Below are 23,445 nucleotides of genomic sequence, written 5' to 3'. Positions count from 1 at the left end.
TTTTGTACAGTGACTTATTTTCCTTTGGATAAATACCTAGTGGTGGGACTGCTGGATTGAATGGTAGCTCTATTTTTAGTTCTTTGAGAGATCTCTATATAGTTTTCAATAGAGATTGTACTAATTTTCTTTTTTTTTTCTTCAACTTTTAAGTTCAAGGGTACATATGCAAGAGGTGCAGGTTTGTTACGTAGGTAAACATCTGCCATGGTGGTTTGCTGCACAAATTATCCCATCACCTAGGTATTAAGCCCAGCATCCATTAGCTATTCTTCCTAATGCTTTCCCTCCCTCTATCCCCCCAAACAGGCCCCAGTGTGTGTTGTTTCCCCACTCCCTGTGTCCATATGTTCTCATAATTCAGCTCCCACTTATGAGTGAGAACATGTGATGTTTGCTTTTCTGTTCCTGCATTAGTTTGCTGAGGATAATGGCTTCCAACTCCATCCATGTCCCTGCAAAGGACATGATCTCATTTTTTCATGGCTGCATAGTATTCCATGGTGTACATGTACCACATTTTTTTATCCAGTCTATCATTGATGGGTATCTAGGTTGATTCCATGTCTTTGCTATTGTGAATAGTGCTGCAATGGACATTTGCATGCATATATCTTTATAATAGGATGATTTATATTACTTTGGGAATATACCCAGTAATGAGATTGCTGGGTCAGATGGTATTTCTGCCTCTAGGTTTTTGAGGACTCGCCACACTGTCTTCTGCAATGGTTGAACTTATTTACACTCCCACCAACAGTGTAAAAAATGTTCCTCTGTTCCTACAACCTCACCAGCATCTGTTGTTTCTTGACTTTTTAGTAATAGCCATTCTGACTGGCATGAGATGGTATCTCATTGTGGTTTTGACTTGCATTTCTCTAATGATCAGTGATGTTGAACTTTTTTCATGTTTGTTGGCTGCATGTATGTCTTCTTTTGAGAAATGTCTGTTCATGACCTTTGCTACTTTTTAATGGGGTTGTTTGGTTTTTTTCTTGTAAATTTGCTTAAGTTCCTTGTAGACTCTGGATATTAGACCTTTGTCAGATGGATAGATTGCAAAATTTTTCTTCCATTTTGTAGGTTGTCTGTTCACTCTGATGATAGTTTATTTTGCTGTGCAGAAGCTCTTTAGTTTAATTAGATCCCATTTGTCAATTTTTGCTTTTGTTGCAATTGCTTTTGGCGTTTTTGTCATGAAATCTTTGCCTGTGCCTATGTCCTGAATGGTATTGCCCAGATTTTCTTCTAGGTTTTTTATTTTTTTGTTTTTTTGAGACAGAGTCTCGGTCTGTCACCAGGCTGGAGTGCAGTAGAGTGATCTCAGCTCACTGCAACCTCCAACTCCCTGGTTCAAGCAATTGTCCTGCCTCAGCCTGTAGAGTAGCTGGGATTACAGGCACATGCCACCACGCCCAGCTCGTTTTTGTATTTTTAGTAGAGACGGGGTTTCACCATGTTGGCTGGGATGGTCTCGATCTCCTGACCTTGTGATCTGCCCGCCTCAGCCTCCCAAAGTGCTGTGATTACAGGCATAAGCCACCACGTCTGGCCTCTAGGTTTTTTATAGTTGTGGGTTTTACATTTAAGCCTTTAATCCATCTTGAGTTAATTTTTGTATGTGGTGTAAGGAAGGGGTCTAGTTTCACCTTTCTGCATATGGCTAGCCAATTCTCCCAGCACCATTTATTAAATAGAGAATCCTTTCCTCATTGCTTGTTTTTGCCAGGTTTGTTGAAGATCAGATGATTGTAGGTGTGCAGTCTTATTTCTGAGTTTTCTATCCTGTTCCATTGGTCTATGTGTCTGTTCTTGTACCAGTACCATGCTGTTTTGGTTACTGTAGCCTTATAGTATCATTTGAAATTGGGTAGCATGGTGCCTCCAACTTCGTTCTTTTTGCTTAGGATTGTCTTGGCTATTCAGGCTTTTTTTGTGTGCCATATGAATTTTAAAATAGTTTTCTTCTAATTCTGTGAAGAATGTCAATGGTAGTTTAATGGGAATAGTATTGAATCTATAAATTACTTTAGGCAATATGGTCATTTTCACAATATTGATTCCTCCTGTCTATGAGCATGGAATGTTTCTCCATTTGTTTGTGTCCCCTCTGATTTCTTTGAGCAGTGGTTTGTAGTTCTTCTTGAAGAGGTCCTTCACTTCCCTTGTTAGTTGTATTCGTAGGTATTTTATTCTTTTTGTAGCAATTATGAATGGGAATTCATTCATGATTTGGCTCTCTGCTTGCCTGTTGTCAGTGTATAGGAATGCTAGCAAGTTTTGCATATTGATTTTATATCCTGAGACTTTGCTGAAGTTGCTTACCAGCTTAAGAAGCTTTTGGACTGAGATGATGGGGTTTTCTAGATATAGGATCGTGTTATCTGCAAAGATAATTTGACTTTCTCTCTTCCTATTTGAACACCATTGATTTCTTTCTCTTGCCTAATTGCCCTGGACAGAACATCCAATATTATGTTTAATAGAAGTGGTGAGGCCAGGTGCAGTGGCTCACGCCTGTAATCCCAACACTTTGGGAGGTTGAGGCGGGTGGATCACCTGAGGTTAGGAGTTCAAGACCAGCCTGGCCCAACACGGTGAAACCCCGTCTCTACTGAAAATATAAAAAAGTAGCTGCGTGTGGTGGCATACATCTGTAGTCCCAGCTACTCGGGATGCTAAGGCAGGAGAATCACTTGAACCCGGGAGATGGAGGTAGCAGTGAGCCGAGATAGTGCCACTGCACTCTAGCCTGAGTGACAGAGTGAACCTCTGTCTCAGAAAAAAAAAAAAAAAAAAAAGTGGTGAGAGAGGGCATTCTCTTGTGCCGGTTTTCAAGGGCAATGACTTTTGCCCATTCAGTATGATATTGGCTGTGGATTTGTCATATATGGCTCTTATTATTTTGAGGTCTGTTCCTTCAATACCTAGTTTAGAGTTTTTAACATGAAAGGATGTTTAATTTTACCAAAGGCCTTTTCTGCATTTATTGAGATAATCGTGTGGTTTTTGTCATTGGTTCTGTTTATGCGATGGATTACGTTTATTGACTTGCATATGTCAAATCACCCTTGCATCCCAGGGATGAAGCCAACTTGGTTGTAGTGGATAAGCTTTTTGATGTGCTGCTGGATTTGGTTTTCCAGTATGTTGTTGAGGATTTTTGCATTGAAGTTCATCAAGTATATTGACCTGAAGTTTTGTTGTGGTCGTTGTAGTATCTCTGCCAGGTTTTGGTATCAGGATGATGCTGGCCTCATAGAACAAACTAGGAAGAAGTTCCTCCCTTTCAATTTTTTGTAATGGTTTCAGTAGAAATGGAACCGGCTCTTCTTTGTACCTCTGGTAGAATTCAACTGCGAGTCCATCAGGTCCTGGGCTTTTTTTGGTCGGTAGGCTATTTTTTACTGCTTCAATTTCAGAACCTGTTATTGGTCTGTTCAGGGTTTCAATTTCTTCTTGGTTCAGTCTTGGGAGCGTGTATGTGTCTAGGAATTTATTTTCTAGTTTCTTTTCTAGATTTTTTTAGTTTATGTGCATGGAAGTGTTTATAGCATTCTCTGATGGTTGTTTGTATTTCTGTGGGGTCAGTGGTGATATCCCTCTTATCATTTCTGATTGTGTTTATTTGATTCTTCTCTCTTTTCTTCTTTATCAGTCTAGCCAGTGATCTATTTTATTAATTTTTTTTTTAGAAAACCAGCTCCTGAATTCATTGATTTTTTGAAGGGTTTTTCATGTCTCTATCTCATTCAGTTCAGCTCTGATCTTGGTTATTTCTTGTCTTCTGCTAGCTTTGGGGTTTGTTTGCTCTTGGTTCTCTAGTTCTTTTAGTTGAGGTGTTAGGTTGTTAACTTCAGATCTTTCTAGCTTTTGATGTGGGCATTTAGTGCTATAAATTTCTCTGGTAGCACTGCTTTAGCTGTATCCCAGAGATTCTGATATGTTGTCTCTTTGTTCTCATTAGTTTCAAGGAACTTCTTGATTTCTGCCTTAATTTCGTTATTTACCTAAAAGTCATTCAAGAGCAGGTTGTTCAATTTCCATGTAGTTGTGTGGTTTTGAGTGAGTTTCTTAATCTTGAGATCGAGTTTCTTAATCTTGAGATCTTATTTGATTCCATTGTGGTCTAAGGAACTGTTTATTATGTTTTCAGTTCTTTTGCATTCGCTAAGGAGTGTTTTACTTTTGCTATATGATCAATTCTAGAGTAAGTGCCATGTGGAGATGAGAAGAATGTATATTCTGTTGTTTTGGAGTGGAGAGTTCTGTAAGTATCTATTAGGTCCACTTGATCCAGATCTGAGTTCAGATCCTGAATATCCTTGTTAATTTTCTGTCTCAATGATCTGTCTAATATTGTCAGTGGAGTGTTAAAGTATCCCACTATTACTGTGTGGGAGTCTAAGTCTCTTCGTAGGTCTCAAATAACTTGCTTTATGAATCTGGGTGCTCCTGTATTGGGTGCATATATATTTAGGATAGTTAGCTCTTCTTGTTGAACCCTTTACCATTACTTGGGTCCAGGGAGCCAAGCAGCATCATTCTGCGAGCCCCACTTCCATGGCACCCCACATGTTAAGACCACTGGCTTGGAATTCCAGCTGCCAGTCACAATAGGCTGGAATCTGCTTAAGAAGGACCAATTCCCCAGGGAGAGGAGCAGTGCCATCTCTGCAGTTGAGTCAACTCAGTTGTTCCAGCCTGCCGGCTCTGGAGAGTCCAGACAATCTGGATGAAGAAGGGTCCTTGACAATGCAGCACAGCTGCACTACCAAGAAGCAGCCAGATTGCTTCTGTAAGTGGGTCCCTGATTCCATTCCTTCTCACAAGGGACCACCCCCCCCCCCCCAGGGTTATGTAGGGACAGATTTCCCACCTTGCTGGGAATCCTGGGGCCAGAGTATACAAAACTCCTGGGTCTCCGTGTGTGCCTGAGTGGCTACTCTGTTGGGACTCCACACAGCTCTGTGTAGAGAGACCCAAGGACCTGGTGATACTGGCTTATGAGAGGATCACCTGATCTGCTGGTTGCAATGATTCATGGGAGAAGTGTGGTTTCCCAGGGTAGAATCACACAGTCACTTCACCACTTCCCTTGATTGAGGGCGGGGATTCCTTTGGGCCCATGTGGCTCCTGGGCGGGCCATCACCCCACCCTGCCTTTCTTCATTCTCCATGGGTGGACCTGTTTACCTAGTCAGTCCCAGTGCAAGAACCTGGATATTTCAGTTGAAAATGCTGAATTCACTTACCACTTTCATTCCTCTCTATGAGTGCCACAGACCACAGCTGCTTCTAATTGGCCATTTTAGTCTTGTACTAATTTTCATTTCCACCAGCAGTGTATAAGCCTTCCCTTTTCTCTTATCCTCACCAATTTCTGTTGTTTTTTGACTTTTTAATAATAACCATTCTGACTAGTGTGAGATGGTATCTCACTGTGATTTTGAATTTCTCTGATGATTAGTGATATTGAGTATTTTTTCACAGGCTTATTGGCCATTTGTATGTCTTCTTTTGAAAAATGTCTATTCCTTTGTCCAAGAAGTGCTTTTGAGCATTCCCAAAGAAATTCTCACTAGCTCTTGCTCATGGGCCTTAGGCAGTATATTGTATATACTTATACTTTTATTGTACATACGTTTACTATATACAGTATATTGTATATAGTTTATGATTTTTGAATCTATTGTGAATGCAATTTTCTCAATTTCATTTTAATTGTTCATTGTTAGCATATTGAAGTACACTTGATTTTTATTTATTTCATTTTGAGAAACCTAGTTTAAATTCTTTGTAATTCACTATGAGTTTTTTCATATATTATGTTGTTTGTGAGCAAAGATAGTCTTCTTACTTTCCAGTGTGGGTAGCCTTTCTCTCTCTTGCCTCATTACACTGGCTACAACCTCTAATATAATGTTTAATACAACTGGGAATAGTGGATATCCTTGCCTTGTTCTTCATCTTAGTCGGGGAAATGTTTAGTCTTTCACCATCAAGAATGATGTGAGCTGTGGTGTTTTTTTGTAGATATCTTTTAACAGATTGAGGAAGACTTCTTTTTTTCCTAGTTTGTTGAGTATCTTTGTTATGAATAGGATAAGAAATGCTTTTTCTACATCTATCAATATGTTCCTGTGGATCCTGATTTTTATGTTATTGATATATTATATTCAATTTTGGATATTAAACCCACCTTGCATTCCTATGATTAATCCCTCTTGGTCATTGTGTATAATATTCTTTCTAGGTTGCTGGAATCAATTTGTTAATACTTTGTTAAAGATTTTCGCAACTATATTTATGAGATATATTGGCTGAATTTTTCTTGTGATATTTTTGTCTGGTTTTGATATAAGAAAAATATTCGTGTTTATAGTATTGGTATTGTTTCCTTCTTAAAGATTTGATAGAATTCATGGGCGAAGCCACCTGGGCTTGGGCTTTTCTTTATGGAAAAATATTTTTATTTTTAATTTGTTACTTACTTTATGTATTTATTATTGTCCTATTACTTCTACTTTTTCTTATACAGGTGTAATTCAGATTCCTATTTCTTCTTGAATTAGTTTAAGGTGTCTACTTTTTTTTTTTTTAAGATGGAGTTTTGCTCTTGTCACCCAGGCAAGTGCAATAGCACGTTCTCAGCTAACTGCAACCTCCGCTTCCGGATTCAAGTGATTCTCCTGCCTGAGTAGCTGGGATTACAGGCGCCCACCACCAAGCCCTGCTAATTTTTTATTATTATTATTATTTTTGGTAGGGACAGGGTTTCACCATGTTGGCCAGGCTGGTCTCGAACTCCTGGCCTCAGGTGATCTGCCCACCTCGGCCTCCCAAAGTGCTGGGATTACAGGCATGAGCCACCGCGCCCGGCCTTAAGGTGTCTAATTTGATAGCACACAGTTGTTCATAATAGTCTCATCATTTATTTTAATTTTTAAAAGGATAGTAGTAATATTTCATCTTTCCTGATTTTGGTAATTGGCGTCTTCTCTATTTTTATCTTGGTCATTATAACTAAAGGTTTATCAATTTTGGTTGTCTTCTCGAAGAACTGATTTTTGGTCACTGATTTTCCATATTACTTTTCTGTTTTCTATTTCATTGATTTCCACTCTCATCTTTCTTATTTTCTTCCTTCTGATTGCTTTGAATTTAATTGTTCTTTTTCTAGTTTCCTAAGGTAGAAGCTTAGAGTGGTTTGTGACCTTTCTTCTTCTAATATAAGCATTTAAAGCTATAAATTTCCCTCTATGCACTGTTTTAAATGCTTCCCACAAATTTTGGTATACTGTGTTTTTGTTTTCATTTAGTTGAGGATATTATCTAATTTCCCTCATAATTTTTTCTTCAAAGTTTCTTAATTTTAAGTATTTGGTGAATTCCAAATAAAATTTCTTCCTATTGTTAATTTTAACTTTAAGGCCCTTGTGCTTAGAAAAAAATACTTGCTATAATTTTACACTTTTTGAACTTAATGGAGACATGTACTATGGCCTAGCGTATGGTCTGTCCTGGGAAATGATCCGTGTGTGTTTGGAAAGAATATGTGTCTGGCTGTCATTGGTGTGGAAATTTTTGTAAGTCACAGGTCAAGTTGGCTGATAATGTTTTTAAGTCTTCCATATCCTTATTGGTTTTCTGTCTTTTAAAAGCAGTTATTGAGCTGGGCATGGTGGCTCACACCTGTAATCACCAGGTCAGGAGATTGAGACCATCCTGGCTAACATGGTGAAACCCCATTTCTACTAAAAATATAAAAAATTAGCTGGGTGTGGTGGCACGCACCTGTAGTCCCAGCTACTTGGGAGGCTGAGACAGGAGAATCATTTGAAGCCAGGAGGCAGAGGTTGCAGTGAGCCAAGATTACACCACTGCACTCCAGCTTGAGTGACAGAGTGAGACTCCGTCCCAAAAAAAAAAAGAAAGAAAAAGAAAAAATCAGTTATTTAGAGTAGAGTACTAGAATCTCTATGACTGCTGAATTGTTTATTTCTCCTTTCAATTATGCCAGGTTTTGCTTCATGTATTTTCAGGCTCTGATTGGGTGCATATATATTTATAATCGTGTCTACTTGGTGTGTTGATTATCCTATCATTTAATCAACTGTCTTTCTTTGTCCCTAGTTACATTTGTTTTAACGTCTGTTTTGTCTGATATTGATCTAGCCATTTAGGCTCTCTTACAGTTACTGTTTGCATGGATATCTTTTTTCATCTTTTCACTTTCAATCTATATATGCCTCTGAATTCAAAGTGTATCTTTTGGTAGAAAGCATACAGTTGGGTCTTCCTTTTTTATCTAGTCTGGAAATCTCTGCCTTTTGGTTGAAGTATTTAGTCCATCTTCACGTTTAATGTAATTATTGATTTTGTGGATTTAAATTTGCCATTTTGCTAAATGTTTTCTATATACCTATATACTCTCTTTCCTCTATTCATTTTTCCATGCCTTCTTTTATGTTAACAAAGTGCCTTTTGGTATGCCATTTTCATTCTTCCCTTGATATTTTAGACTATATTTCAAAAGATGTTTTCTAAACAGTGGTTGTAGGGCTTGCTTTGTTTATCACAATCCAGTCAGATTAATACTGATTTAATTCTGGTGAAATATAACAATGGTTAAATACTGAAAGCCTTCCCTCCAAGATCAGGAACAAAATTAAGATGCCTGCTTTCACCACTGGTATTCTACATCATACCAGAAGCTCTAGACAGACAAATTAGGTGAGAAAAATAAATAAAAGAAATTCACATTGGAAATGCAGAAGTAAAACTATCTCTACTTGAAGATGACATGATCCTATATATATAGAAAATCCCAATGAATCCTAAAAACAAACACATAGTAACAACAAAATCAAACTACAAATAATTTTTAAAATCCAGCCAAGTGGCAGGGTGCAAAATCAACACACACAAAAAAAGTTGTGCTTCTATACAACCTCAATGAACAATTCAAAAAGGAAATTAAGAAAACTGTTCCATCTGCAATAGCACCCAAACCAAAATATACCTATAATAAATGTATCCAAGGAGATGAAAACTACAAAACTACATTGAAAACTATAGAACGTTACAGAAAGAAATTTTTGAAAACCCAAATAAATGCAAAGACAGCTGATGTTCATGGATTGGGAGACTTAATATTGTTAAGATGACAATATTACCCAAAGCAATCTACAAACACAGGCCTTATCAAGATACCAATGCCCCTTTTTGCAGAAATAAGAAAGCCAGTCTTCAAATTTATATGTAATTAGAAGAGGCCACAAATAGCTAAAACAATCTTAAAAAAGAACAACATGGCCGAGTGCAGTAGCTCAAGCCTGTGATCTCAGCACTTTGGGAGGCCAAGGTGGGCAGATCACCTGAGGTCAGGAGTTTGAAACCAGCCTGGCCAACATGGTGAAACCCCATCTCTACCAAAAATACAAAATTAGCAAGGTGTGGTCGTGGGTGCCTGTAATCCCAGCTACTTGGGAGGCTGAGGCAGGAGAATCACTTGAACCAAGGAGGCAAAAGATGCAGTGAGCCAAGATCGTGCCACTGCACTCTAGGCTGGGCAACAAGAGCGAGACTCCATCTCAGAAAAAAAAAGCAACGTTGAAGGACTCATACTTCCTGATTTCAAAATATACCATGAAGCTGCAATAGTCAAAATCGTGGGTTATGGCATAAGGAGAGATATATAGACCAATGGAATAGAATTGAGAGTCCAGAATCACTGGCCCATTCATTTTCAATGAAGGTGCCAAGTCCATTCCATGGGGAAGGAACAGTCTGTTCAACAAATTGTACTAGACACTCACATACAAAAGAATGAAGTTGGACTCTTACTTCATACCATATACAAAATTTACCATGGAAGTTATTGAAGACTAAGTATATCAACTCAAAGTATAAAATTTTAGAATAAAACTGTTGTTGGTTGAATTATGTCCCCCAAAAGATATGTTGAAGTTGACACCCCCAGTAGTCATAAATGGGACATTTTAGAAATAGGCTATTTGCAGATATAATCAAGTTAAGATGAGGATGTTAGGGTGGGGCCTTATCCAATATGACTGATGTACATATAGGAAGAGGAGAAGGGACACAGACATGGAGCGTGCATGTGATGACAGAGGCAGGGACTGGAGCCATGCACCTGCCAGCCACGGAATGCCAAGGATTTCTGGAAACCACAAGAAGCTAGGAAGAGGAAAAGAAGGATCCTACCTGAGACACCTGAGAGGGAGCCTGGCCCTTCTGACACCTTAATGTCAGACTTCTGGTCTGCAAAGCTGTGAGAGAAAAACTTTTTGTCATTCGAAACTGCCCAGTTTGGGGTAACTTTGTGACAGCAGCCGTAGGAAACAAATACAGAAACATAGGTCAAGAAATCACGACCTTGGACTTGGCAATGGGTTCTTAGATACAACAAAAACATGAGCATCAAAATAAATTGGCCAGGTGTAGTGGCTCATGTGTATAATCCCAACAGTTTGGGAGGCCAAGGCGGGCGGATTACTTGAGCCTAGGAGTTCGAGACCAGCCAGGGTAACATGGTGAAACTCAGTCTCTACAAAAAATACAAAAATTAGCCGGGCGTGGTGGTGTGCACCTGTAATCTCAGGTACTCAGGTGGCTGAGGCAGAAGAATCATTTGAACCCAGCAGGCAGAGGTTGCAGTGAGCCGAGATTGCACCACTGCACTCCAGCCTGGGCAACAGAGCGAGACTCTGTCTCAAAAAAAAAAAAAAAAATTAGCTGGGAGTGGTGGCGAGTGCCTGTAGTGCCAGCTACTTGGGAGGCTGTGGTGGGAGGATTACCTGAGCTCAGCGGGTCAAGGGTGCAGTGAGCCAAGATTGCACCACTGCACTCCAGCCTAGGTAACAGACCTAAATTGTCTCAAAAAAAAGTGATAAATTGGGCTTCATTGAAATTAAAAACTTTCGTATATCAAAGACAATACCAAGAAAGTGATAAGAATGGAAGAAAATATTTTCAAATTATGAATTGATAAAAGCCTAGTATCCAGAATATATAAAGAACTCCTACAACTCAACAAAAAGAAAAGCAACCCAATTTAAAAATGGGCAGAAGACTTGAACTGACATTTCTCCAAAGATAACATGTAAATGGTCCACAAGCACATGCAAGGACACTCCATGTCATTAGTCATTAGGAAACACAAGTCAGAACCCCAGCATCCATTCATCCCTCGCTAAAATGGCTGTAATCAAACAAATGGAAAATAGGTACTGGCAAGGGTGTGGAGAAAGCATAGCCCTTGTTCATTGCTGGTGGGAATTTAAAATGACATACTCCCTGCAGAAACAGTTTAGAAGTTCCTCAAAAAGTTAAACAGGCCAAGTGCATTGCTCATCTTTAATCCCGCCACTTTGGGAGGCCAAGGCAGGAGGATTGCTTGAGCCCAGGAGTTTGAGATCAGCCTGGGCAACATAGCAAGACCCCAACTCTAAAAAAAAAAGTTAAACATAGAATTACCCTATGGCCCAATTACCATGCATAACAACTCCACTCCTAGGTATGTACTCAAAGGATTGAAAGCTAGTGTTCAAACAAGTACATGTACATGTGTGTTCATAGCAGCACTATTCACAGTAGCCAAAAGGTGGAAACAGCCCACATGTTCCACAGTGGAAAAATGAAACAAACTGGGGCATAAACATAGGATGGAAAAGTATTTCAACCATAAAATGGAATACGTGCTACAACACTGTCGAGCCTCAGAAACACAATGCTAAGTGAAAAAGCCAGACGCTAAAAGTCCTATATTGTGCGATTCGATGTATAAGAAATATCTGGAACAGGCAAATCATACAGATGGAATACAGATTGGTGGCTACCAAGGACAGGGTCTGGGGTGACTTTTGGCTTGATGAAAATGTTTTGGAATTAGAAGGTGATAATGGTTATATGGCATTGTGAATGTACTAAATGCCACTGAATTGTCTGCTTTAAAATGCTTAATTTTATGTAATGTACATTTTGCCTTGATTTTTAAAAAGTGCTGTCCAGGTGTGGTGGCTCATGCCTGCAATCCCAGCACTTTGGGAGTCCGTGGCAGGAGGATAGCTTAAGGCCAGGAGTTTGAGACAAGCCTGGGCAACATAGCAAGACTTTGCTTATAAAAGAGGGATTTTTTTGTTTGTTTGTTTGTTTTTTACCTTTTTTTTTTTCGAGACAAGGTCTTGCTCTGTTGCCCAGACTGGAGTGCAGTAATATGAACACAGCTTATTGCAGCCTCAACCTCCTGGGCTCCAGTGATCCTTCTTCCTCAGCCTCCTGAGTAGCTGGGACCACAGGCACGCACCACCACACCCAGGTAATTTTCTTTATTTTTTGTAGAGATGGGGGTCTCATTTTACTGCCCGGACTGGCCTCAAGGGATCCTCCTGCTTCTCAAAGTGCTGGGATTACAGGTGTGAGCCACCACACCAAGCCAAAAAAGTTTTTAATAAAAGCTTCCATAACAGAATTTTCATTGGAAACTCTCATCTTTCATGTGAGAATGCCTTTATTTTATACTCTACATTTTTATTTGAGACATCATTTAGAAACTCTAAAATCCACAAATATTAAGTGTACAGCTCAATTATTTTAACATATTCTTTTTTCATTTTTTAAAATTTTATTTCCTGTAACATTGGAGTTACAATGAATTTTTAAAGCAAATTCCAGACACTATAGTTCATCCATAAATATTTCAGTGTAGACAAACATTTTATTTATATATTTATTTAATCTTATTTTATTCTTTGAGTGGCAGGGTCTTGCTCTGTCACGCAGGCTGGAGTGCAGTGGCACAGTCATAGTTCACTGCCGCCTCTAACTCTTGGGCTTAAATGATCCTCCTGCCTCAGCCTTCAGAGGAGCTGGGACTACAGGCATGCACCACCATGCCTGGAAGGTTTTTACACATGAATAGTCCTGTTGCATCACCATCACCACCCTCCAAGATAAAGGACATTTCCTCACTAGAGAAAACTTCCAGTCTCCCCAGGTGACAAATCCGCCTTGCCAAGGTAACCACTATTCTGAATTTGGTCATCGTTTAGTAGTTTTTCCTGTTCTTAAACTTCGTTAATGAAATCACACTGCATGGATTCCTCTGTGCCCAGCTTTTTTCGTTGACTACTGTTTTTGAGATTCGTTCATGTTGTTTCCATATCAGCTGCTCATCCTTCTTTTCCTGTTGTGAGTTCTTTCAGTGTTTGCACGCAGCAGTTTCTTCTCTCCACAGTCCTGCTAATAGACGTCTGGGTTGCCATCAGTGTTTAGGTCATGTGAACAAATCTGCAACAGATACTACTGTGCAAGTCTTTTGGGGAATATAGGTACTTGTTTATCTTGGGTCTATGCTTGGTAGAATCTGTTGGCTGCGGTGTAGGGATAAATTCAACTTTATTGGAAACTGTCAAACATGTTTCTAAAGTGGTCATGCCATTTTTCAATCCCGTGAGCAATGTAGGAGAGTGCTAGTTGCTGCACCTCTTTGCCGATATTTGGTAGTGCCATCTTTTTCATTTCAGTCATGCTACTCATGTGTCATGGCCTCTTCTTGAGGTTTGCTGACTTGTAGGAGTTCTTTATATATTCTGGATACATGTACTTCAACGTGTATTGCAAATATTTTCCACCAGACTGTGGCTTGGTTTGTAATTTTCTTTTTTTGTTTTCTTTTTCTTTTTTAGAGATGGGGTCTTGCTCTGTTTCCCAGGCTGGTTTCAAACTTCTGGCCTCAAGCATTCCTCCCACCTCAGCCTCCCAAGGCGTTGGGATGACAGTCGTGAGCCATTGCACCTGGCCAGCTTTTAATTTTCTTAGTAGTGTCTTTTGATGGGAAAAAGTTTTGGATTTTGATAAAGTCCGATTTATTTTTATATTAATCTTTTGGTTTCACACATAGGGTCTTTTATATTCTGTTTATAAAGATTTGCCTATTGTACGTTTACAAAGATAATTTTTAACATTTATTCTAGAAGCGTTTTGAATTTAATTTTTATATTTAGGCATAAGATCCATCTGAAATTAATTTTTGCATATGGTGTGAGGAAAAGGCCAAGTTTGAGCCAGCTGGTGGCGGTGTCACACTTGCTGTGATTCCATGCGTGGCCCCCGCTGGGCTTGTGGTGCTGTCCATGGCCCTCTCCTGAGCACCGCCGCTGCAGATGAGCATTGTAGTCTAGCAGTCAGAGCCAGCACGGGCGCTCTGGAGCCTTTGCATTTCCACTCGTGTTTGGAGTCAGCCCCCTCATTTCTACAAAATGCCTGCTAAAGTTTCGAATAATCCATTGTTTTCCATGGCTCTTGGTCCTGTTCCCTGAGACATCCTTTCTTCTGCATTTGTCTCCTTGGCTACTTCTTAAGCAGGCTTTGAAAAATGTTCGTTCTATCTATTTGTCATGATGTCAGGATGTCTTAAGTTACAGGACTTACATACTCAGCTTTAAGTTTTGTTTGCTTTGAGCAAGTTAGATGGATGTTTTGGCCATTATAATGTGAAAACTCCTATTTCTTTGTAGTATTTCCCCAATTTGTGTGTCTATGAAAATTGTAAATACATGCAATATCTGTATCTCTTTTCAAATAAAATTCTTTATTTTATTTTTAAAAATTGAGCTAGGGCCTTACTATGTTGCCCAGGCCCAGGTCTCGAACTGCTGGGCTCAAGTGATCCACCTGCCTTGGCCTCCCAAAGTGCTGGGATTACAGGCATGAGCCACCACGCCCGGCTCTACTGCTCCATTTTAATGCCAAGGAATAAGTGTTCTGGCAGCGCAAATTGGTCCATGCAAGGTAATGTGGATACAGTCAGGTTCAGCCAAAAATGTTTTGCATTTTTATGCTTCTTTCCTGCCAGCCCTAAGGAAGTCAGTGTTGCCTGAATGCTTTAATAAAACACATCCCTGTTTAAATGTATGCAACTGAGCCAGGTGCAGTGGTTCAAGCCTGTAATCCCAGCACTTTGTGAGGCTGAGGTAGGAGGATTGCTTGAGGCCAGGAGTTTGAGACCAGTCTGGACAACATAGTGAGACCCCATCCCTACAAAAAAGGAAATAAAATAAAATAATTAGCCAGGCATGGAGGTGCATACCTGTAGTCCCAGCTACTTGGGAGGCTGAGGCAGGAGGATGGTTTGAGTTCAGGAGGTCCAGGCTGCAGTGAGCCATAATCACACCACTGCACTCCAGCCTGTAACAGAGCAAGACCCTGTCTCAAAGAAAAAAAAGGTATGTAACCAGAGCAGGACCCTGTCTCAAGGAAAAAAAAAAAAAAGGTGTGTAACTGAAAAATAAATTTTTAAAAGATCTTTAATATGTATTGCATTTGAGCAACTTTCTCAGACTTTCTTGAGGGCTTAGTGGCCTTTTGAGACTGTGAACATCTTGTAGCTCAGACTGGCAACAGTTTTACAAGTGCAGATCTCAGATTCCTATGTCTTCTCCTGACATCCTCGATGTGCCACCACTTTTTTTGAGGTAACACTTCCTAAATGCCATCGCCGCCTTTTTGGGTGTGTTAGACTGTTGAGGGATAGCACCCCGAGGGTACTTACAGTCACTGTCATCCAGCAGAGGATGTCTACTGGGCACTTTCTTAATTCTTCCCAGGACTTAGCACAGGTGCCAACAGCCACACCCTCAGCGGATCTTTATTCTGAGCCATGTCTTGCTTGATTTTCTCTTTGCCCCTCGGCTTTATCTTGAGAATATTTTGCTAGCTAGAAAGACTTGCGAACAGACGCAGTTTAATTTTCCAACCCAGAAAACCGCAGCCCCTGTCTTACAGGGGTCAGCAAACTGCAGATGAGGAATCAGATCCACTCCATTGCTTGGTTCTGTGTTGTCTGTGAGCTTAGGATGGTTTTTACACTTTTGTTTTTAAAAACTTATTTTATATTTTGAGACAAAGTCTTAGGCTAGAGTGCAGTGCGGTGATCATAGCTCACTGCAGCCTCAAACTCCCAGGCTCAAGCAATCCTCCCATCAGCCTCCTGAGTAGCTGGGACTATAGGCGTGTGCCACCACACCCGGCTAATTTTTATATTTTTTGTAGAGATGGGGGTCTCACTATGTTGCCCAGGCTGGTCTCAAACTCCTGGGCTCAAGCAATCCCCCTGCTTCAGTCTTCCAAAACGCTGGGGTTACAGGTGAGCTAGTGTACCCAGCCTACACTTTTAAATGGTTGGGGAGAAAAAAAACCCAAAAGAGGAATATTTCGTAAAACATGAAAATTATTTAAAACTCAAAATTCAGTGTCCCTACATTTTCTTCAAGTGTATACATGCCCGTTTATTTACATATTGTCTGTGGCTGTTTCCATTCCACAACAGGAGAGTGGAGCAGTGGCTGCAGAGCTGAGATGGCCTGCAGAGCCTACAGTGTCTACTTTTTGGTCTCTTACAGAGGTTTCTCACCGCTTCTTCACTGTGTGTCCTCTACAGTTGTTTGAAAATTGGCATCTTCTCTTTCGAGTTCCTCTCTTTTCTGTAGTGCCTTATCCTCAGCTGGAACTAGCCACTTGGCTTTCGTCATTCAGCCTGGAAGTCACCTTGCAAAGTCTCTCAAGTTCATTAAATATATTTTGTACCTTCCATGTCTCCATCAGCAACAGTTTGTGCCACTTTATCCCCCAAGCCGCCATCTTCCCAACCTCCTATATCAGTTTTCCCTTCATTTTTCCAGATTCTACTGTGAGTGCTGCTAGCCACCAGCTTCCAAAACCAAGACCACGTTTTTGGTATTTTAGTGAAGCCTCTAATTCCTAGATACCATTTCTGTATCATTTTATCTATTGCCACAAGAATGCTGCATTATAAAGAGTGAGCAGCCCTGGTTCACCCAGCAACGGCCTTTTACTGAGCTCAGGCAGTTGTGGGTCGGTGATGTAACCTGTGGGTTCTTCTGGTTGGGCTGAGCTTCTCCCATCGGGCTGCTGGCTGGCCTGGGATAGCCTGAGCTGGGGGGCTGGACTCTGCCCCATGCAACTGTCTCCATCCAGCAGGCTGGCCTGGCTGCACCCCTCAGCAGTGGTGAAGATTCAAGACAGTGAGAAACAAGCACCTTTCCAAGCCCCTGCTTAAATCCCGTTGACCAAACCACGTCCGTGGCAAAATTCAGATCCAAGGACTGGTGAAATGTGACACCGCACCTCGATGAGAGGAAACGCAAGACATATGGCAGAGGGCACCCATGTGGGAAAGGTGGGGAAGGGAACCCACTAGTGCAGTTCATTTACCCTGAACTTGTATTTTACTACTCAGCAGTACGAACACTTTAAATAGCGTAACTCCATTTTCTTCTTTAACCCCTTATTGTTCTGTATTTTTCTTCTATACATTATATTGGCATGAATGCTGCTTTAAATCCAGTAATCCTTGACCACATTTTTCACTAGTCTTTCATTTTTAACCACAACCAGGAAAGGGTTGACCCAATGCCCAAATTCACCCAAAACCAGGACCACCCACCTCCCAGTAACAGCCCTCAATCTGCAGCTCCATCTCACAAATGTGTGCATCCTCCTCCTCTCTGCCAGGGCATGTGGGCAGGCAGTTGTCTTAGTCCATTTGTGTTGCTGTAAAGGAATACCTGAGGCTGGGTAGTTTCTAGAAAAGAGGTTTGTTTGGCTCAGGGTTCTGTAGGCTGTACAGGAAGCATGGTGCCAGCATCTGCTTCAGGGCCTCAGGCTGCTTCCACTCATGGGGAATGGGAAGGGACCACATGGCCAGAGGGGAGGGGAGTTTCCAGGCTCCTTTTAACAACCAGCTCTCTCTGTTGGAAGCTAATAGAATGAGAACTCACTCCCCCCACCTCCACAGCACTGATCTATTCGTGAGGGATGCGCCTCCCAGGACCCAAATGCCTCCCATTAGGCCCACCTCGAACATTTGGAGTTGAATTTTAATGTGGGATTTGGAGAGGACAAACATCCCAACTATAGCAGCAGGGCAGGTGAATGGTGCCTGCAGGTCCATCTATGATCTATAGGCCCAAGTTATATCCATGCTTCAAGGTACTCTCATTCCAGGAAAGCTTTCCCAAATTCAGCTCTGCCCTCTCTGTCTTCTTAGACACTGAATGCCATGTCATATGTCTGGTGTCTGTCCATCTCTGTTTGTTTGGGGCACAGAATTGGACTCATTCTAATTCTCAGATCAAAAAAAAATTTACTCTACATTGGTTCCTGCATGGTGCTCTTTCAGTGTTTGCTTGCTTATAATAATATGGACACCAATCCAACAGGGAAACTAGAGCATTGACAATAACGTATCTGCTTTTGTGGCCCTGCCCCATCTGGCCTTCCCCCTCTCCTCCTCTGAGGGAACTTCCTTTTTTTTTTTTTTTTTTTTGATGGAGTTTCACTCTTGTTGCTCAGGCTGGAGTGCAATGGCGTGATCTCCGGCTCACCGCAACCTCCACCTCCCGGGTTCTAGCGATTCTCCTGCCTTAGCCTCCTGAGTAGCTGGGATTACAGGCATGTGCTACCACACCTAATTTTGTATTTTTAGTAGAGACGAGGTTTCTCCATGTTGGTCAGGGTGGTCTCGAACTCCCAGCCTCAGGTGGTCCACCTGCCTCGGCCTCCCAAAGTGCTGGGACTACAGGCATGAGCCACCATGCCCGGCCTCTGAAGGAACTTCTTACCATGCATCTTTGACAGACAAGTCATGGTAAGTATATCCATGGATTCCCAGGCCTTTGCAGAGAATCCGTTGCCCTCAGGAACAACAGCCCACAGATTGGAAAGCTCCAACCTTGATCAAAGTAGCAGTAGACTTCACCGTCTATAATGAGGACCGGCCTTTATATTTTCCTAACACCCTGAGACGGACACTAGGAATAGCCTTGCTCTTTCTATGAGACATGTGTAGCCTTCTCTTGGCAGAATTAGTAAAAAAGCCATCCATACATAATGTAGCACAGGGCTCCAGGATGCATAAATGAGCCACAGGCCTCAAGACTTGGTTTACGGTGCCCCAGTCAAGGCCAGAAAACCAAACATAACTGAAAAGTAGCTCTCATATTTATTTGGGTCACTTAGATGATACTACATGATATCCAATTCCACAACAACACATATTTCCTCTTTCATTTTCCCTCCTCTCCCATTCTCCCACACCCAACAAATCTTTGAACACACATACACACACAAAAACAAAAAACAAAAACCAGCCGGGCGTGGTGGCTCACGCCTGTAATCCCAGCACTTTGGGAGGCTGAGATGGGTGAATCACCTGAGGTCAGGAGTTCGAGACCAACCTGACCAACATGGAGAAACCCCGTCTCTACTAAAAATACAAAATTAGCCAGGTGTGGTGGTGCATGCCTGTAATCCCAGCTACTCGGGAGTCTGAGGCAGGAGAATCGCTTGAACCTGGGAGGCAGAGGTTGCAGTGAGCCAAGATCACACCATTGCATTGCACTCCAGCCTGGGCAATAAGAGTGAAACTCCATCTAAAAAAAAAATATCAAATGAACAAAAAACCAACCAAGCACAGTGGCTCAGGCCTGTAATCCCAGCACTTTGGGAGGCCGAGGCAGGTGGATCACCTGAGGTCAGGAGTTCAAGACCAGACTGGCCAACAAGGTGAAACCCTATCTCTACTAAAAATATAAAAACTAGCCGGGTGTGGTGGTGCGCTCCTGTAATCCCAGCTACTCGGGAGGTGGAGGTTGCAGTGAGCCAAGATTGTACCAATGCACTCCAGCCTGGGCGACAGAGTGAGACCCTGTCTCAAAACAACAGTAACAACAACAACAAAACAAACAAAAAAACCTCTGTGTTACTTTCAACTCCCCAGACTGTTCTGTCCTGATTTGACTCTTCATGGAACACTCTCTTACTCTGTCTGACATCTTTTGTTTTAACTTTTATAATCGTTTCTTTTTTGATATAAATATTCAGGAAACCAAACACAGGATTGGGGTTAGGGCTAGGGGTTAGGCTTAGGGTTAGTGTTCCTTCAATATGTGGTGGGGATCCTCCCCAGTGAGACCTGGGCTCCTCCCCATCTGTGGTCAGGACTTCATTCATGGGTCATCGGGGTTACTCTCTGTCTGTGGTCAAGGCTTCCTCCCCTACCCTCCATGAGTGGTGAGGTTTTCTCCCTGTGAGTGGGCAAAGCTTCTCCCTACATGTGGTGGGGCTCCTTCCTCTGAGTGGTCAGGGTTCCTCTCTATGTGCGGTGAGACTCCTCCCTGTGTGGGGTCAGGACTCCTACCTGTGTGGTGGGACTCCTCCCTATGTGTGGTCAGTGCTCCTTCCGGTTTGTGGTGGAGCTCCTCCCTATGTGTGGTGGGGCTCCTCTCTACGTGTGGTGGGGCTCCTCCCTATGTGTGGTCAAAACTCCTCCCTATGTGTAGTGGGGCTCTTCCTTATGTGTGGTGGGGCTCCTCTCTACGTGTGGTGGGGCTCCTCCCTATGTGTGGTCAAAACTCCTCCCTATGTGTAGTGGGGCTCTTCCTTATGTGTGGTGGGGCTCCTCCCTACGTGTGGTGGGGCTCCTCCTCATTTGGTGGGGCTCCTCCCTCTGAGTGTTCAGGGTTCCTCCCTGTGTATGGTGGGACTCCTCACCATGTGCAGTGGGGCTCCTCCCTATGTGTGGTCAGGACTCCTCCCTATGTGTGGTCAGGATTCCTCCCTATGTGGGTGGGGCTTCTCCCTATGTACGGTCAGGGCTCCTCCCTATGTGTGGTGGGACTCCTCCCTATGTGTGGTCAGGACTCCTCCCTTTGTGTGGTCAGGACTCCTCCCTGTGTAGTGGGGCTCCTCCCTATGTGTGGTGGGGCTCCTCTCTATGTGTGGTGGGGCTCTTCCCTATGTGTGGTGGAGCTCCTCCCTGTTTAGTGGGGTGCCTCCCTATGTGTGGTCAGGACTCCTCCCTATGTGTGGTGGGGCTCCTCCCTATGTGTGGTGGAGCTCCTCCCTGTGTGTGGTGGGACTCCTCCCTATGTGTAGTGGGGCTCTTCCCTATGTGTGGTGGGTCTCCTCCCTATGTATAGTGGAGCTCCTCCCTATGTGTGGTCAGGACTCCTCCCTATGTGTGGTCAGGACTCCTCCCTACGTGTGGTGGGACTCATCCCTATGTGTCATCAGGGCTCCTTCCTATGTGTAGTGGGGCTTCTCTCCATGGGCTATCCCCTTGGTGTCCACTGTGGGGCAGGGATCCCCCCACCCCACCCGAGGCAGGTGCTGCCCCCTCACGGGAGCCCTCCTCCCACAGGTGAGACCTCAGATGAGCTGCAGGAGGTGCAGCTCCCGCTGATCCCGGAGCCCTGGTGCCACCTGCTCTACGGACACATGTCCTACATCATGCCCGACATGCTGTGTGCTGGGGACATCCTGAACGTTAAGACCGTGTGTGAGGTGTGCCCCTCCTCGTCCATGAGACAGAGGTCACGGGTGCCCTGTGCCTGTGGACCCCAGGGGACCCCACTCTGGCCTCCCACTGACTAGCAGGAGCCCTGCAGCCGTGCCCCGAGCTGAGCAGGGCGATGTATGACAATATGTGAACGCCACATGCCCGCAGCAGGCCTCCCCTGCAGCTCTGGGCTGTGTTGCAGCCGGTAGGGAGGCTGGGTAAGAGAGGGGCACTGGCCCCTTCCAGCAGGGTCTGCACAGCCACCCCCTTGCACCCTGGGAGACAGGTGCAGGAGGCGGCAGGCCTGGGACTCCCAGTTCACAAAAAACTCCCTCTTCCTTTCTAGGGCGACTCCGGGGGCCCACTTGTCTGTGAATTCAACCGCAGTTGGTTGCAGATTGGAATTGTGAGCTGGGGCCGAGGCTGCTCCAACCCTCTGTACCCTGGAGTGTATGCCAGTGTTTCCTATTTCTCAAAATGGATATGTTATAACATAGAAATCACGCCCACTCCTGCTCAGCCAGCCCCTGCTCTCTCTCCAGCTCTGGGGGCCACTCTCAGCGTCCTTGTGGCCATGCTGGCTGGCTGGTCAGTGCTGTGAGGTCAGGATACCCACTCTAGCATTCTCACGGCTACACACCCTGCCCCAGCCCAGCTGCCTCCAGACCCCTAAGCATCTCCTGTCCTGGTCTCTCTGAAGCAGGCAAGGGCCACCTATCCCGGGGGTGGATGCTGAGTCCAGGAGGTGATGAGCAAGTGTACAAAAGAAAAAAGGGAAGGGGGAGAGGGGCTGGTCAGGGAGAACCCAGCTTGGGCAGAGTGCACCTGAGATTTGATAAGATCATTAAATATTTACAAAGCAAGCCTCTGAGATCACCTGTGTGGCTCCTTCCGCCCCTGCCGGAGTCGTTGTCCTCTTCCATGCACAGAAAGGAGGGACTATCACCCCTCCTGAGGCTCTCAAGAAAGGAGAAGCACAGGCCGAATCAGCTCTTTCCAGAAACAGCGGGGCGATGACACAGACACACTCCTCTGAATCTGTGGGATGTGGTCAAAGCCCAGGCCCAAGGAAAGGTCATTGCTTACATGCCTACACCTGTGCATATAAAACAGCTGCAGACATTTAAACATCCAATTGCAAAAAAAAAAAAAAAAAAAGTGTGTGTTGGGGGGGTAACCTGAGCTGAAAGTAGACACAAGGAAGGAACAAACATGATAGAAGCATGAAGGAGCCCCAAGTCAGAAAAGCACCGAAAACTCGTATTTCAAAAGTCTGCTCCTTGGAAAATATCAAACAGTGGACAGGGGTTGGGGAGATCACTAACTTACTCAAGATAGGAGATGAGAACAAAAATACACAAAATGAGAAATGACAAGTGAAAATGATCCACCAACTGAGACAAGGTAAGAAACCACAGGAGAGAGTGTACAACTCTATATAAATAAATTTAAATGAAAAGCAACACTTTTTAGGAAAAAAAGTTTACTAAAACTAATCCCAGTAGAGAGGTTTTAGGTTGGGCACTGTGGCTTATGCCTGTAATCCCAGCACTTTGGGAGGTCAAGGCAGGAGGATCACTTGAGCTCAGGAGTTCAAGGCCAGCCTGGGCAACATAGCAAGACCCCTGTCTGAAAAAATGAGCCGGGCATGGTGGCGCACACTTGTAATCCCAGTTACTCTGGAGGCTGAGGTGGGAGGATCGCTTGAACCCTTGAGGTTGAGGCTGCAAATATGATCGTGCCACTTCACTCCAGGCTGGACCACACAGTGAGACCCCGTCTCAAAAAAAAAAAGAGAGCCAGAGAAGTTTTATTAAATAGACCAAATTTTTGTAGAAGAAATTGAGACATTTAAGAAAGAATATCCCCCCTGCCCCGGTAAAAGTTTTTGGGGAGTCAAAAGCTATATATGGATTTTTTACTGCATGGGGGGGTACCAGTAACCCCAACATTGTTCAAGGGTCAACTGGACTTTCTTTTACAATTTTAAATAGTTGCCCTAGAGTTCACAATAAAGAATTACAACTAATCTATGTCCACTTTCAAAAAACACTACC

The 23,445-nt window shown here is 43.1% G+C and overlaps 1 protein-coding gene across 1 annotated transcript in view; it reads left to right on the top strand.

Annotated features, from left to right (window-relative positions):
• PRSS38 (serine protease 38) overlaps positions 1 to 22,249 on the top strand; it is a 30,365-nt gene extending 8,116 nt beyond the window's left edge. The window contains exons 4-5 of the mRNA XM_054467495.1: positions 21,251 to 21,393; positions 21,735 to 22,249. Of these exons, the coding sequence (XP_054323470.1) occupies positions 21,251 to 21,393; positions 21,735 to 21,989 (398 nt within the window). The 3' untranslated portion in view covers positions 21,990 to 22,249. The remainder of the gene's footprint in view (positions 1 to 21,250; positions 21,394 to 21,734) is intronic.
• Positions 22,250 to 23,445: the final 1,196 nt, after the last annotated feature.

Source organism: Pongo pygmaeus, chromosome 1, assembly GCF_028885625.2.
Source record: "Pongo pygmaeus isolate AG05252 chromosome 1, NHGRI_mPonPyg2-v2.0_pri, whole genome shotgun sequence".
Taxonomy (NCBI): Eukaryota; Metazoa; Chordata; class Mammalia; order Primates; family Hominidae; genus Pongo; species Pongo pygmaeus.
Note: the sequence above shows the minus strand (reverse complement) of the source record. Positions and strands in the feature narration are given on the sequence as shown.